We start from the raw sequence: 16,633 nt of genomic DNA on the forward strand, positions 1-16,633 counted from the left end.
ATTGTAATCATACAGTCTTTATTTTTATCAATCAAATTATGGATTTGCTCATTGCTTGCAACATTTCTAAATAAAAAAAATAGAGTGCATCTTCAAAAAGAGATAAGGCATTGAATGGCTGCTTTTTCCAGATCCCCATTTAAAAAAAATGTACTGCAGGTATATGCATTTATCATCATAGGTGTATGGGTGTTGCGCTGCGATATAAATCATAAATTTTAAACAAATTGTGAACAAACCCCTTTTTCTTATTTGCCATTTCAATGATACCGAAAGAGAAAATTGAAATGAAATCAGACTTGGTAATCTCAGGATACAACCTTCTTTGTAATATGCCTACAGAAGTAACACTAAAGGTTTGATGAGATATACAAATAAATGATGCTGAACTCAAAGGACAACTGTTGACTCTTTAATTCACAATCATTCATTAGTCAAGACTATTTTTACTCCGTAGATTTTCCCCAACAGTTATATTAACGAGATATTTGCACTGACTCGAGTGTGTTGCGTGTATTGTGGGTTTTTTTTTTATTATTTTTTATTTTATTTTAGTTTCTTTTATTTCAACATATTCAAACATCGATCCGACATAATATCAGCAATGTTTTAAAACAAAATATAAGATTTTTGTGAGAATTATGAGAATAAACTTGCGTTGACAGCTGTCGGTTTCTGAGTTTAAACCGATAGACATATATTGTTAGTCGGGTCATATTGATTACAAATGTATGTAAGGCTAGACCGAAATAATAATGTCATATCAATTATTGTAGGGGTAAATAAGGTGGTCAAATTCGAGGTCTTGACTATTATTAATTTTGCCCATTCAACTATAAAAAGAAATAATGCGGATTGGCGATCGAAATTTATTCCTAAAAATAGTTTTGTTAAATTGGAGACAAATAATGTGAAATTTGGATGGCCACCTCGCTTCCAATTTTCTTCTTTGTGTATTATTTTCTCCCCCCCCCCCTCTCTCTCTCTCTCTCTCTCTCTCTCTCAGTCTCTCTGTTATAATTAGGTGATGCCCCAATCACAATTGTTGTTTATCATGGATGGGGAGACATCACCTTAGCGGGGATGAATTTCGTTGGTACGTGATCAAACCCCACCATCAAATCATGTTACATTATCACATCGCTGGGGCATGGGGGTCTAATGAAATCAAAGATCCCGGGGTCATAATGTTGAACATGACGTGACCTCGTAGAACAACATAAATTTGAATTTCATGTGGGTCCTATTGTTAGAGAACGGGAATCTTTGTCACGAGCTCTAAGAAACATTGGGGTTTCTGTAAACTACGTGACGTAGGCCTACTTGGTTCGCGCAAGAGTACAAAGTTTAGGTATCATATTCTTAATGATCTTCTTATTTATGATGTCTTGATCCTGTTCTTCGGTTGCTCTGAATTCACCAAAACGTTTCATATTATATTACCCGTATTTTTCTCTCATTTCATCCAATATTTGATATATTTCATTAACTTTTCTTATCCCGTTTGTTGCCATGAAACGTATTTGCCCTTTACAGTATACAGTACCATGAAGAATTTTGTGATTTTCACCGATATGTTATAAGCTACTCAAAATCATTGCATCTGCTTGGCTAAAAGCAAACCAGTCAGTGACATTACCCACAGATCTCGTCATAACATGCACCCAAGATGATCGTGTATCAGACGGAATGCAATCACGTAAAACAGGTCATATGCCAACATGGGTCAGTCAATACGTTTACCCCTCTCGAAATTATGCAGGGGAGGTAGACTTGTTTTTGTTTTAAGTTATAGGCACGAATGAAATAAGAATGGCAAAATTGTGTTCCTCAATATTTTCTAGTAATACTCGCTATAATGTTCACGATGTTAGGATACTCAATGCTCTATTTTCATTATTTTCGTCACGTTTATATAATTATGTTGCCTTAACTACATCTAAACTACATTAAACCGCATTTCAATTTATCATTAAAATATTGGATTTGTTACGATTATGGCATCAACTTTATACGTCTATATACGAAAAAAAAGTCTTTAAAGTGTACACGATATAAAAACTGTATTGTGATCTTCAGAAATTAAGAGATCGTTTGCAATATGGGGTAGAACAAAATAAAAATAAAAGGGAATATTCTTACTTGAAAATGACCTTGTAGACCCGATAAAGCACAATGACGAGTTTGGCTGCACGAATGAACTTCTTTCGAGCCTGGGAATGTAGACATGGGAAAATCAAAAATGAAAATGATAATCAGGATAGAATTATTTACAACTATATCGGAGAATAAATTCTAACAATGTATAAAATGAAAGGAGCTATCATAAGAATACCCCCATGCGATGGCCACTATTTGAGCTGTCTTCGCTGAAACTTGACACCATAATGTAAATGTATTAACAGATTAATATATATTTATGATTGGTTTTACAAGTTCTATTCTTTTTTGAAAAGGGGGTAAAATATAAAATAACTTTTAAAAATGAGATTGTACGTTTTAATTGCTACTCAAGACGTAAATTCATCCACCGGAGAAGTGAAAACCTTTTCCAAATGTATTACATTCAACCTTGAATAAAGCTGAATCCAAATATTTAAGTGTTAGGTCGAACCATTTAAAGTTATGAATGCAACATTCGAAAAAGGTTGCTGCTCCTTCATTTAATTGCTCTTTTAACAGGTCAGGTTTTAGCGTGTAAAAAGTGAATTTGTTCAGTAAAAAGGGGTAAATTGAAGGGAAAAAATCACATTATACAACATGTACACATAGATCAAAGATGAATGTAGTATGTGGTCAATTCCAGCGTAACGGACATGACGTTCAGACAAATTTTTGTAATTCAAAGGTTTATACAGTAGAATTAGCAGTGTTTTGATAATTGTTACTAAGCTTATCAGACACATTTAAGTATCAGTTACATACACATAAAATTTCAAATCGTTACGTTGAACAGTTGTGGAGAAATTGCACTCTTTGTGAGCGTAACGGACATGACACGAAATGGACGAAGCATTTTTACCTCCTATTGCTTATCAAAATTCCTGTGAATTCTTAGATTGCATGCACCTGATGTTGGTGTTAATGTAACCTTAAGATCATGCTCTATCCATAAAATGGTGTTTTACAACAGTTTTGCAGTCCATTCTGTATTCATAGCTCAAAATGTAGCGTAACGGACATGACACACGAAGTGTAACGGACATGACAGTTTCGTCCACTTTTTGTAAGCGAATATAATTATTTTATTACAAGATATGGTACAAGTCTAATTGTTTACATGTTAAGGCTAGAGGTTAGAGACACACATCATAACTAGTAATCTGTAATATCTCCTATTATTTTGCAATTTGAGAGGGGGGGGCTTTTCGTACAATATTTATAAAACAAAAAATTATTTAGAAAAATTTCTTTTACACCTGTTAACAACAGTTAATGAGTATTTTCCCGTTAATACCATCTGCCACACCTAATTAAAGGAGAAAAAGTTGATAGTAAAGATTATTTTTTATTCATGGCTTAATATTTGATAATATACATTAGCGTAACGGACATGACACCCTTACGAGGTGAACTTCATCAGCACTTCTTAGTTTCAAAATGGAAGAAATATGAAGAATTAAATTATGTAACAGCAAAGTACCTTTACTAACATTCTTAGGAAAAATATGTAGATATTATTAGCAGGTATCATTAATTTAATAGCTATAGCCTACATGATAATTTTATATAAAATACAATGTTTATTGTACCACTACGACACACTGAGAAGTCCAAATTTCATTTTTTGTGAGAAGAAAACAAAATGAACCAGACCTGTATAAATCAAAGATGAACATATTATGAAATGTGTTTATGATAAAGAATATGTACAGTGTACTAGTATTAATGTCAGTTTTAAGATTAAAAAAAAATGACATTAATAAATGTAAGTAATCGAAATGTTTGTAAATTGCTTCTGAGATTTTCTTTCATTCAAAATAAATATCATCCTGAGTATAAATCATCCTTTCATTAAATCTTGAATGTTCTAAATCTTACGATCTTGCTTGCTGACAAATGTGGCTGTATCTAAATTTGTTGCATTGACCGCACTGCTATGAAGATACATCATTCAAATCGTGATTTTGGCTGACCAAAATACTATGATGAAATAATTTAATTGATCGCGCCCCATTCCTTCCACAGCCCCTTTGCTTTGTGATATTGCAAAGAAGTGCCACTGTAGATTCATGGATTCATAGAGCTACATCATGTAACAGATATCTGAATCAATACAAACTTGTTTTTAAATGTGAGCCCGTGCCATCACTGAAGAAGTACAGGTTGGTGAAAGTCAGATACTTTGAAGCAATATTATCAATGATCTCATGAATTCACAAGTTGGAGTTTTATCATGCTCCAAACTGTCAGTGCAAAAAGATAATCAATTGCATTGTTCAAACACAAATGATGCAGATTGTGATCTGAGCATGTTGCCAGATCTAGCTGCATCATATTGTGTGGCATACCATTAATTTTCAGAAAAATCTACCTGAACAAGAGCTGAAATATCATCATTCTCCAACTTCTGAAAATAGCTTGAATGACATGCAGATTCTAGGAGTTATTACATCCAGCAATCCTCAAGCAATTGAGAATGACCTCAGTCTGTGACACTGAGCCTAATATTTTGTTTTTGTGAATGCTGCCTTTTGTCATATAAAAGGCGTCATGTCCGTTACGCGAATTGTCATGTCCGTTACGCCATTTTTTATGAAAATGGGAAATGGTAAGGGAAAATGATTGCTACTCATGGTAGGGGGTTTAATTCTAACATAGAATCTGAATCTGCAGTACCTTCAGACAAATTTCCTGTAAGCTGTGAAAACGTTGAGTGAAAAACGTAACGGACATGACACTGATTATGGTAAAGAAATCACACAAGTCTAGAGACAGATTTCTCTAAAATTGATGAATGGCAAAAAATTTAACGATGATTTTCTGTTGATTTAAACATTAATCAACTATTCAAAAGTTAAAAGAGACCTCTGTGACCTTGTTTGCTTTTAGTAGAGACAGGAAAGATGAATTGTTTAAAAATAGCCACATTTTTTACTTTTTGCAATTTACTATTCTATTTTTTTGATGATGGAAAAAACTACAAAATTTTATCAATATTTTGATTTTTCTATTGGAAATTGAGACTTTATAGATTACTTTTTAAGAAAATTTGACTGCTTAAGTGAAATCCAAAACTTCATTTTTTCTCTAAAGTGAACATTTTCCATGGAATTGCCCATATGTAGGGTGCATTGAGCAGACACGTATCTATTTTTACAGTTGTAAGAGAACAACGAAAAGCATAAAAACATGGAGTGGAATAAGATCAATATTTCATTCTTCTATTCAATTGGACCATCTAGAAAAAAGGAGATTACACGCCATTCTTGTTACATTTTATCTCTATCTTACTCCAGCTTCTGAAAAGAAAAAACCGATTGTTATTGATCTAAGTGTCGACTTAATAATTAATCACTCGTAAAGCCAACTCTCATAGCACATGCATGTCCAGTAAAAAGCCAGGAAAATGTTATAGACACTGCAAGGTATGGATCGTTCAAGCCTTGTACAGGATTTAAATCATTGATGAATAATATATGCAGGAACAAAGTAAGATTTATATCGCTGATCTTCGTGTATGAAAAGTCAATTACAATTTATTGATTAAGACATCGTTATCAACTCATCCATCTTCCTTTGTGTTGGTGGTGTTGATGAAGATTGGTCGCAGGGAAAATTAGTAGCTTCATGTGACATAACCAACGTTCCCCAGTTTAAGAAAGTTTTTTAAAAAATATGACGAAGATGATGATAATGATGATGATGATAGTAATGCTAACAATAGCAATGATAATATTAATAATAATAAATGATAATAATAATAACAATAATACTTATAACAATATAATGTATTAATAACAATTTGGATAACATCGATACAGATAAAGATGGGCCTGCTTTCACATTAAAATTGCGAAATAAATTATTGAGCTCTGAACGATTTTTAATTTTTTGTTTTTTAGTTTTACTGCCTGCTTCTGTATCATCCCTTATTCTTTCATTGAATTAATTTACTGAAAATTGTAAAGACTGATACTTTTTCGAATTGAAAATTTTAGAATGAATGATGATAACGCTCATCGACATCGACATATCACTAGGGCCTCTGTAACAATCAACAAATTAAATTTAATGATCACGATTTCAAATTGTCATATCATTATAATGAATGAACTTACATCGAACGATGGTGAAAATAATCGAATACTTGGTACAGCCTCGGCCTCAGGTGGGGTATCAATAAATTGGAAAAACTTTGACCGAACCCGTCGTCGGTTTCGAGTTGGATGTCGATGACCATGATGCTGATTACTTGACTGATTTTGAAAAGGCCTCGTGCTTGATGCAGGAGTCGAGGGCGTTCCAATACGCTTGTTTAAGTTTTCCGACATAGCAACAGCACTCATTATGTTTCCCAAGTTCAAAGCCATACTGAGGGCTTAGCGATGTTCAAGCTTTTTTTATTTTTATCATTCTGCTTGTTAAACTCTATTCTGATCTGAAGTTATACAAATTATTTCGCATTATATTCCTCAGACTCGGACCATACTGGCAACCATAGCCTTGAGCCAGAGCGATGACAACAATCTTTGTAGAGAGGTGTAGTGGTGAAAAATAACGTACTGTAAGGTGCATCCAGTTTAGAAGATAAGACAGCAATCATTCCATTCTCGTATCATCCATTACGCTAGTTCAGAGCTGTGCGTTCCTGATTTCGTGTGGTTTTCTTTTCTACTAGCCACACGGAAATGGAGAAAACTAATTACATTTCTACTTCTGCAGTCAAAGATAATGTAGATATATATTTTATTGCAGGTGTTGTTTGTCGTCTAGAGGTGATGATGTCAGTCTTACATTTCAGAACTATTTCATTGGTTTAAACAACGATAATTAAAACCCGTTTGCTATCTTAATCAAACATTAACAGATTGTTCGCCAGGATGTTGTCGAAATCATTTTACATCTTCTCTCGGGCAATGTCCTGGTAAAGTCATTTGTATCTGTCAAAGACAATGCCCCTCGATATTTACAAGTGCTCTGATTATCATAAATATGCATTGCTTCGTATTCTGTCGTTTAAAAACATTAGATCTCCGCGACGTTACAGTTTATTTCTCTTTAATACGTCTTTAAGTATTCCTTTATAATGAATGGGGAGGATTTGACTGATTAAGCCGTTCCGCGAAGAGCTGTCAATATGTTTTTGTTTCTTGAAATCGCTTCGCTTGATCTCCAGTCACGTCTTAGTTAGCCAGCTTGCTCAGGGAAATACATGTTGCACGAATGACGGATGAAGCTTTGAGCAAGAAGAATGTTTAAATGGAGTCATTGTCGAAACGTGGCATAAGTTGACGACGAATATAGGAATATACAGTCTTGCGGATAGTCTTGCTTCTGACTTTCCTCACAAAAGTAATTTAGATAACTACTGATTCCTGGTGATCACTCTCCTAGTAAATGACGGAATCTGATCAAAATTTCACGCTTGCCCTGACTAACCAGAGAGAACCTCGTATACCAGTTCCAATCATCTTCATCGGATGTCCTCCAATATCAAGTTCCACTTCCGGATAAATTTTTAAGCCTTTGCTTTGCTTTCAGAGTTTCAGGTCATGAAATAGATGGCCATTTTGGTAAAACTACTTGAATCTAATCCAGACATTTGCAGAATAAAAGAAGGAAATGAAAGAGATATCTTCCTGCTGAAAAGTACTTCTACAAAACAAGTACTTCTACAGAACCCGACGAGGGTTCTTGAGTGGCGATGCGTGCTGTCGCTAGGCTGAGCGAACTATCACGAAGGGGCATCGAATTTTATAGCGATTGTGTTTCGCGCGCACGACTGAGCCTGAAAAGACCGGCTCATATCGTTGCCAGCGTCACCTTACTATTATCCATTGCATTGAAGACTCGAGTTACCTTTGTATTTGAATTATATATATATACTTTATTATACATCTGTCGTGGGAGATGAACTTTGTGGGAGGTTAGATTCCAAATAAAGTAAAAAATGAAACTATTGTGAGCGTTTTGAATATAAATACGTCATCAATATCGTAGGATAATATCGTGTGATTTATTTGTTATTCCCATTTCGATGAAGTCGTTCAATAGCAAACATAATGTATTCAAACTGAAAGAAAATGGCATGGATGAGCACATGCACGCCATAATTATGAAAGAAAAATTATTTAAAAAGTTGTTATGGTAATGGCGGCAATTTGATACACGAACCTATACTCAATACTTTATTGTTGTATACATATAAATTCAACATTGAATTTTATTGCAAGTTTGTGCACTATTCAAAAGGATTCATAAAAAAAATCAATCTGTTAGTGAATTTGATTACATTTAACCTAGGCTAGAAAACATCAAATATGCCAAAGTTTAAGAAGATTCCAACATATTATTTGGTCGACTTTTACGGTTTCGATTAGAAACATAATTATTCACCAAAAGAACCATTTGGTATAAAGGGATGATCGGGTTGAAAGTATTTGTAGCTTAATAAATAAAGTAGAATTCACTGAGGAAAATGCCGAAAATTTCATCGAAATCGGATAACAAATAACAAAGTTATGAATTTTAAAGTTTAGCAATATTTTGTGAAAGCAGTCGTCATGAATATTCATTAGGTGGGCTGAAGATGTCACATCCCCCACATCTTCTTTGTATTTTAGTGCATTAGATATTTATTGCTGCAACTTATTTCATTATAAAGGAGACATATTATTCACACAAGTATGAATTAATGATAAAAATGTTATTTTATGTAATAACATAAGAAGACGGAAAGTGGCGATGTGACATCATCAGCCCACTTAATGGATACTCATGACGACTGTTTTCGCAAAATATTGCTAAACTTTACACTTTAATAACTTTATTATTTGTCATCCGATTTTGATGAAATTTTCGGCATTTTGCTCAGTGAATTCTACTATATGTATCAAGATGAATATTTTCAACCCGGACCATCCCTTTAAGACCAATATTTTCAAGAGTCAATTTACCTGTTAAATTACGATAGTCCCAAGACAATGTGTATTAGATAGGCAGGGTGGTAAGAGATGCATAAGAGGCACAGAACTACAAATGTAATTACTTGCGAGAACGCATTCTTTAGCATTTTATATCGAACAACCAATTTGTCTGTCATTTTCAATAAATCGTTGTGCTATCCAAAAGTACAACAGGTCAAAAGCGTGATACTGTCTAATTCGCTGCATACCGACACAAGTGCCAAGTTTTGCGATCAATTTTATACAGTGATGGGATACATTTCAACCGAAGCTTGGTAGCATGTGCACTGTTGCTAGGGTAACCACCCTTGACCTCAACCCAAAGCACGGATGCGATTTCTTTTCAGTGGTAGGTTTAAGTGCCAATTGCGATTTAGTATTCCATGACTCAAAGAGGATTTGACTTCTAAACTTTCCCTCTACCGAGGTCACAATGGCCCGAAATAATTCTTTTTTTTTCAATTCATTAATTTCTCTCTTTCTTATGGGATGTGCGATATATCAATAACCCCAATCGATATGATGTGCGATGAAAAAATAGTTGAATAAGTTATAAATTAATAACAATCATTACTTTACATCTGTTTCTTACTTGACCCGAGGTAGATTATTATAAATCTCAGAAAGTTTTTTTGCAACAAACCCATAGAATTGTGGACCCTAATACAGTGCCTTGCAAACGACTTTTCTTAATGGGGGTGCTGATGTAAATTTAACAATAAAAAATATTTATGAGGCAAAGAGGAAATGGATCTAAATTTTTTTTCCCAAACTACATACAATGATTTTGGGGCGGCTCTTGGCATAATTCGGACTTTTCTCTGTGTTAACACTTTTAATGGAATCAACGTACGATCATGATGATGATAAGAGAACTGTACAAATGAGGTTTATCAAAAGCTTTTCCTCGAGACGAATTTTAATTTCCTTGATTAAAATAAATCATAAACGTTGATACCAAAGATGAGCTATATACAGAAATCTTTCATTTCTGCAACAGGTAAATTTATGCAACAGTCACATTCCCCGTATGGTGTCCGCACTTGAGTGAGTCGAAAACAGCTGTTTTAAAGGAGAATGAAACCATTGGAACAAGATAGCTTGTGTGAAAACAGAAAAATCAAAGAAAACAGATCAACAAAAGTTTGAGAAAAATCAGACAAATAATTAGAAAGTTATGAGCATTTGAATATTGCGATCACTAGTGCTATGGAAATATCAAATTGGCAATTGGATTTCTATGTATGCACAACACGAAGCTTCGACTTGCCATACGATAGGCGATATGCGACTGCGCCATATAACTCCAAGCCAATCAGATTGTAAAATATCAGTAACTTATAACAGAGTTCCGGATAATCAAGTTTTCTGAAACAAGGACCACATTTTTAATTACCTGTTTTCCCAATTCCTTCCTAAGAATACCCCCTAGTTTGTCTTTATTTTTTTAAGAACTCGTGCATATAACTGTATGTAAGGTGGGTTCCTTTAACACAAGGTGGTTTATTAAGAAAATCGGATTATCATTGAATAGGAAATGGTAGCATCCACTCTCCCCAAAATGCTTATATAGATCAGTATCAATAGAATCCTTTCAACCGTTACGTGTTTATAAGAACCACTGAACGACCTCTTGAAGAAAGGATCCATCAAATAACCATGATTATTATGCCAATTCTCTGTATAATATCGTGAGAACGTCATTTTCAGTCTACTGAGACCATGGTTGATGGGGGGAGGGTATTTATCATGCTGATACCTGAATTGGATGAATACTGAGTAAATCAACTATGTAAGGACAACTTTTGCATATTCAATGAGACACTTTATGCAGGTCATCATGATTATGCTACACTGTATTATGCAATGAATATAAGCTGCTTTTCAAAATTGCATCATTATTCTAATTATTGCATTTCCTTTATCTCAACGTTATGGCCCGTATTTGCAAGTCTTAAGGCCCCCTCACACCTAACCGTATTGCCTGAAATATACCCTGCGATGGCTGGCGAGAGGCATTTTTTTATATCGTTTTCAATGGTAACTGATAGTAAATCATATTATTTCACCTTCGTGTTTGGGTTCGTACATCTCCTGAACTAACAGCGGCGATTATTCAAATTCGCGCGGAAATTTTGAACATGTTCAAAATTTCCCGACGAACTGAAAAATCGTTGGTCATCTGTTTGAATTTGCATCTCGTTTATCGTTCGTGTGTCTTTGTCGCGCATAGTCCCTCTTTGCGCTTTTGCCAAAGTGGACCAATCTGGAGAGAACCCGTAACGAAGCAACACGATGACACAACGAACAAGATTGCCTGATCTTTTCCCTCGTCTTCGTTACTAATCGCACGCTACATCAAACCATTTCTCACTGTTCCTTCGTCTTATTGGATTATATTAACCCTTCGCTCGCCTTCGGCAGCAATTTTCTCAAAGACGTGAACCGAAAATCGATATCCTTTGCATGTCATATTTATCCTTCGATTACAATTCGTTGATAAAATTTGACAATAACTGTTACTGATCGCAAGATTTGATGGAAACTTTTATTTGAATTCGTTGAATTCGCGTGCATTTCGTTCATTTTCCCATTCGTCACCCTTCGGTCAGGTGTGATCGGGGCTTTAAATCTTGCCCGAACGAAGTTCTGCAGAGACCTAGTAATATATTTTTCTTTTAGTCTGTTGGTCTATCAGTCTGTTAGTCCCTTTCTCTGTTTAGTCTGTTACAAAAATGTTAAATGCTTTTTAACTTGCTCTCAATTCTTTTTTTCTTCTTATGAGAACCACGGTATTAAAAAAAGTGCTTGCTGATTGTCGAATTATAATGGACATAATGTGACGTAGAGGACGCAGTAACTCTGATTTGCCTTTCCCAGATCAATATCGTCAAAGTAAAAAAGCTGGTTAAGGTGTCACAAAATAGAGTATTTACATATCATGCATAAATGATACGGTAAAATGAGCAACAACAACAACAACAAAAAGAAAAGGCGTATTGGGACAAAACTTAAAAATGACGCCTTTTAAGTTATGAAAATCTAATTCTGTGATAGATTTTGTAATGATATTCAGAAAATAACATCTCCATTTCCCTTTCTTTTTCGCTCTTTTATATTTCATTTGTTGTTCTAGTCGTAAAACATTTTTTTTGGGGGGGTGCATCTCAGTAAAGCAGAACTCGTATTTCAGACCGAAGAAGAGCTCATATCTTTCCTTATTCCAATTTCGTTGTCGGGGTCTATACCACAGCGCCGCTATTTTAAACACGATGACCCATTGCACCACAATGACCAGGTGCTTTAAGTGTTGCATATTATTTAATAGTTTAATGACACATGATAACAAATATATTTAATGAATATTCTTGGAGTGCGTATGAGTCTTTGACGACGTAAAACCTATTCTGATAACATGGATACCGGAAAGAAAATGTCGTATATGTCAATCTACAGGCCTACACTAAAACTTGTTGGAGTACCGAAATCTTTTAATGGAAAATAAGTAGAGTACAGAAGTGTGACGTCATGGCCTATCATCCCATGGCAAATGGCTCGAAGCATTGCTATATCCCCTATCTACATGATCTACGTCTACAATAATCATGACAATGGTCCTGCTTAAAACACAAGTCCCCAACTCAACAACACAAGTCCCCAACTCCAAGCCGACGATTTACACCTGCATGGCATATGCTGAAACGAATTTAAAGACATCACTTCGGTACACTCTAGAAGACAGTCATTACACATGCATTGACAAGGGTTTGGAATGTCAATACTAACCATTCAGAGTTTAATTACCTTAAAAAGTCTACATCTAATAAGCAAACGAGACGAGATCTTGGATCTCATCATGACGATGTCTGCTTCAAAGAGATGATCGGATGGTGAGATCCCATATTTCGTCATGTCTACATCATTTCGAACAAAATTCCATGCAGGTTAATATTGGATGACAAAGTTACCATAATGATCAATTTTATGCAACGAGGCCCTCATTACTAGTTGTCAGAGTTTTCTAAGAATTTTGTCATCTGACCATTATTTCCTCAGAATTATGTAGACATGACGATATCCAAAGATCTTGTCATCTCATCCATGTCATCAAAAATCTCTTCGGCATGACGCCGCGGCGTTGAGACGAGATCTCGTCATCTCATCATCTTTTCCAAAAGGTGAAGACATGACGAGATCCTCATTTTTCCTATGACTAGATTTGACATCTTGTCAAGTAATCATCTCTTTTTCAGGATGTTAGCATGACAATATTCATGATCTAATCATCTGGTCATCTTTTCCACAGAATGTTGGTGTAACGAGATATACACCTTGGGCCTGTTGCATAAAACTTTTTTACCTGACAAAACTCTGGTAAAAACTGAAAACTAATAAGGTTGGTCTGATTACTGCCATTGACTTTAACATATGGCAAATACTCCGGTTAAAACAACCTGAGTTTTCTCAGGTAAAAAGTTTAGGCAATGGGCCCCTGGGGGCACTTCTAACTGTCTAAACTTCAACAATTAACAAAGGCCTATTTTTCACCAAGCATAATACATATTTTGCATTTAGCTGTTAATAAATTGTATCCATACCTCTTTCTTCTTTTGAATTTCTTTCAATTCTTCCTCTTGTTTGATGAGTAAGCTTATCCTCCTCCAGTCTGACATCCTGGTGCTCATTGACCCCCTTCGACCAAACAGCGAAGTCGATGACCCACTGACATCGCCGCTGTCCTGCTCCGACCAGCTAAACCTCGTACTCCGCCTCCTCAGCAAAGGCCTCATCGGTGGAGCCTCGTCGTCTCTCAGCCCGTCGGCTCCCCTTGAGCCGCGGCTCGCGCTCGTCCTGCGTCGTACCGCACGTCGGGACTTCGTGAACGCCCGAAGAGTCTCTTCCTCCTCGCTGGTCGTCATCGTCTCCGAGCTCGACCTTGTTCTCGAAATCCTTTCCTGGGAAGGCTGTCTATGTAATGAGGAATTCTTATTCTTAGCCGCGACAGAATGGCTCTCTTTGATTTCGGGCATGAAGTTCGATAGCGTCTTGGTCGAATTTCCTTGACGTGTCTGACTGTGTCCACTCGTAGTTCGTCCATTTTTCGCCCCAGAAGTAGATTTTGATGATCTTTCTTCGTCAAGCACCGGCAAAAGCGGTACGCTCGACCCACCAAATAAGACTGCCAATGCATGTCGTTTGATTTCCAACTTCTTTTGAACTTCTTCGCTATATCCATCATTGTTAACATTTTCCTTCTCAGGTGACATGATAAGCCTATTTTACTGGAATTGAATTGCCTGCTGATTCTCCCAAATCTAGAAAAAAAACATTTACTTCCCTGTAATCATTTGTGATTTGATTACCTCGTACATCCACATAACGTCTACCCGATTCACCAAATTTTTAGTCATGAAAACATAATTCTCGAAGAGTACATTCGTTGCTCGTAGGTTTGAGGGGAATTAAAGTCTTCAATAATTGATCCGAACATGCATCATTCACTTCAAAACATTTTTTCAATCAAGACAACAAAACACAAGGCACGCACGAAGTTACATCTGAGGTCCAAAATCCAATCACCAAACTTTAATTTGTGCTCATAAAAGCGATAAAGAGTAAATTTCATATCAATTAACAACAGTAAATTGATCGTATGTCAATATCATCTATGACACATAGTTTCGAAGCTTCTGATTTCCATATCATTAATCATGTTCACCAATTTCAGATAAAATATTAACTGGCTGAAAAGCAATATTCAACGCATTATTTCTCAGTACTGCAGTAACAATCCAAGTTTGTTGACAACGCCACATATACATGTACATGAATATCTAACATGGGCGATATGTTCAAGGTTAATTCCTTATTACACGTGATTTCAGGGAGACGATTTTAGTCAAGTAAGCTTTCCACCCAGTGTAACTCCGTTTGAATTCAGATCGCATATGGATATTTTTCTTTTTGTTGGAAGGCTAGAAACGAGATGACTCTGTGCAAATATTGTCCAAATAGATTTGTGAATTGTTCCCCAGTTTCCTACAAAAGAAATCTTTTATTCAGCGATATTGATTACATGTATCGTTGAAGGCATGAGTGTATCGATATCTCGATACAAGGATTGTCAGGTGATAAGAGGATATAATCGGATTAAAGCAAGATCGGGGTGGTTAAAAATTAACAAGATCGTCTGCTGTTTTCGGTTGTCATGGAAATATTTTTTTGTTCACCATGTTCACAGTGTAGGTTGTTAACCTTATCCAAGAATGAAATTTAAAAAAATATGTGCGGAAAATAGATTTGCTACTAATGTTTTAGTGATTATTTGTAAATTTCAAGTTTGAAGTCGTATTGGACAACAAATCTTTGTAGGCAATTCTAAAATAATTATTCAGAGGGGTCCACACAATAAAAGCACTGCTTTTTAGTAAATCCCTCAATTTTCTCAGAATTAAAAAAAAATTATTTTGCTTACTTAAATATAATACTCTGTTTTGTTTTAATTTTACTTATAGATGAATATCATACATTGTACATGCCTATATTTATTTTGTCTGTATAAGTTCATTGTAATTATTTCGACCACATTACTTTATTCCGTTGAAAATGAAATATAATAGATTTAAAAAATGAAATTGATGAAAATTATTTTTAAAAAATTAATATGCAAAACAAGAAAACCTTGGAAATGTTCCGTAATGTATTATAGTTTGAGCAGATCTATTTCAGACCAAACTTATCAGTCAACATTTGTTTCATTATAATTGCAAGACATTGGACTTATATCGCGCCAAATCTATTCTGAAGAGGTGCTCAAGGGGCGCTTTATAAGAACTTTGAATGAAATTTTTAAAAATATGAAAATATAGGTCTTTTTATAATGTTTCGAAAGGCTGTCCTATAAAATTACTGTTTTACAATTATAATTCATATAAAATTTATTTCTTAAGACGTCCTGTCACGATCTGAAATATTCGAAAACATCTGTCAATAACAAATACCCAATATGTATTTTAAGGATAGCATCACTCTTGTCGACACTTTCGGCATTCAAGTGTCATCCGATGAACCGCGTAAGTGGTCTATTTTGAGAGAGCGTGGCGTTACAATAGTGACGGGAGTTACAAGCACAATCGAAATACGTCATAAAGGTGTTGATAATCAATCATTGAGTCTTTGTGGTCTTTGTCACATAACACCCTCTGTCGATTTTGTTTATCGATGTGTGCCGGTCCATCAATTTTCGTCAACAGGTTTTGGACGGACACAATTTCAAGTCGAACATATCCTAAGCACCATTTGCGAATGGACACCCATATAACCGTCCCTTAACCGATGATAAACCATTCGAAATAACTTGGTATTTCTGATCGTTGCGCATGGCCCAGGGAAGCGATTTACCAGGAAGGGGGGGGGGGTGCTGGGTGTGTTATTCCCCATACTAGGCAGCACCCCCTGGAAAATCTGTTAGGTTTGATAAAATAACCTACATTTTGTAGTGAAAA

The 16,633-nt window shown here is 35.4% G+C and overlaps 1 protein-coding gene across 2 annotated transcripts in view; it reads right to left on the reverse strand.

Moving 5' to 3' along the window:
• Positions 1–16,428, reverse strand: part of LOC121413512 — a 29,807-nt gene extending 13,379 nt beyond the window's left edge. Inside the window, exons 1-2 of one of the 2 annotated variants that reach the window (XM_041606384.1) lie at positions 13,727–16,428; positions 2,143–2,213 (exon numbers count right to left, since the gene is read on the reverse strand). In XM_041606384.1, the coding sequence (XP_041462318.1) occupies positions 2,143–2,213; positions 13,727–14,395 (740 nt within the window). In that variant the 5' untranslated portion in view covers positions 14,396–16,428. Of the gene's footprint in view, positions 1–2,142; positions 2,214–6,281; positions 7,816–13,726 lie in introns of those variants that run through there. The other variant, XM_041606466.1, reaches the window with a different exon arrangement.
• Between the last annotated feature and the right edge of the window lie 205 nt (positions 16,429–16,633).

This window comes from Lytechinus variegatus, chromosome 1 (assembly GCF_018143015.1).
Source record: "Lytechinus variegatus isolate NC3 chromosome 1, Lvar_3.0, whole genome shotgun sequence".
NCBI lineage: Eukaryota > Metazoa > Echinodermata > Echinoidea > Temnopleuroida > Toxopneustidae > Lytechinus > Lytechinus variegatus.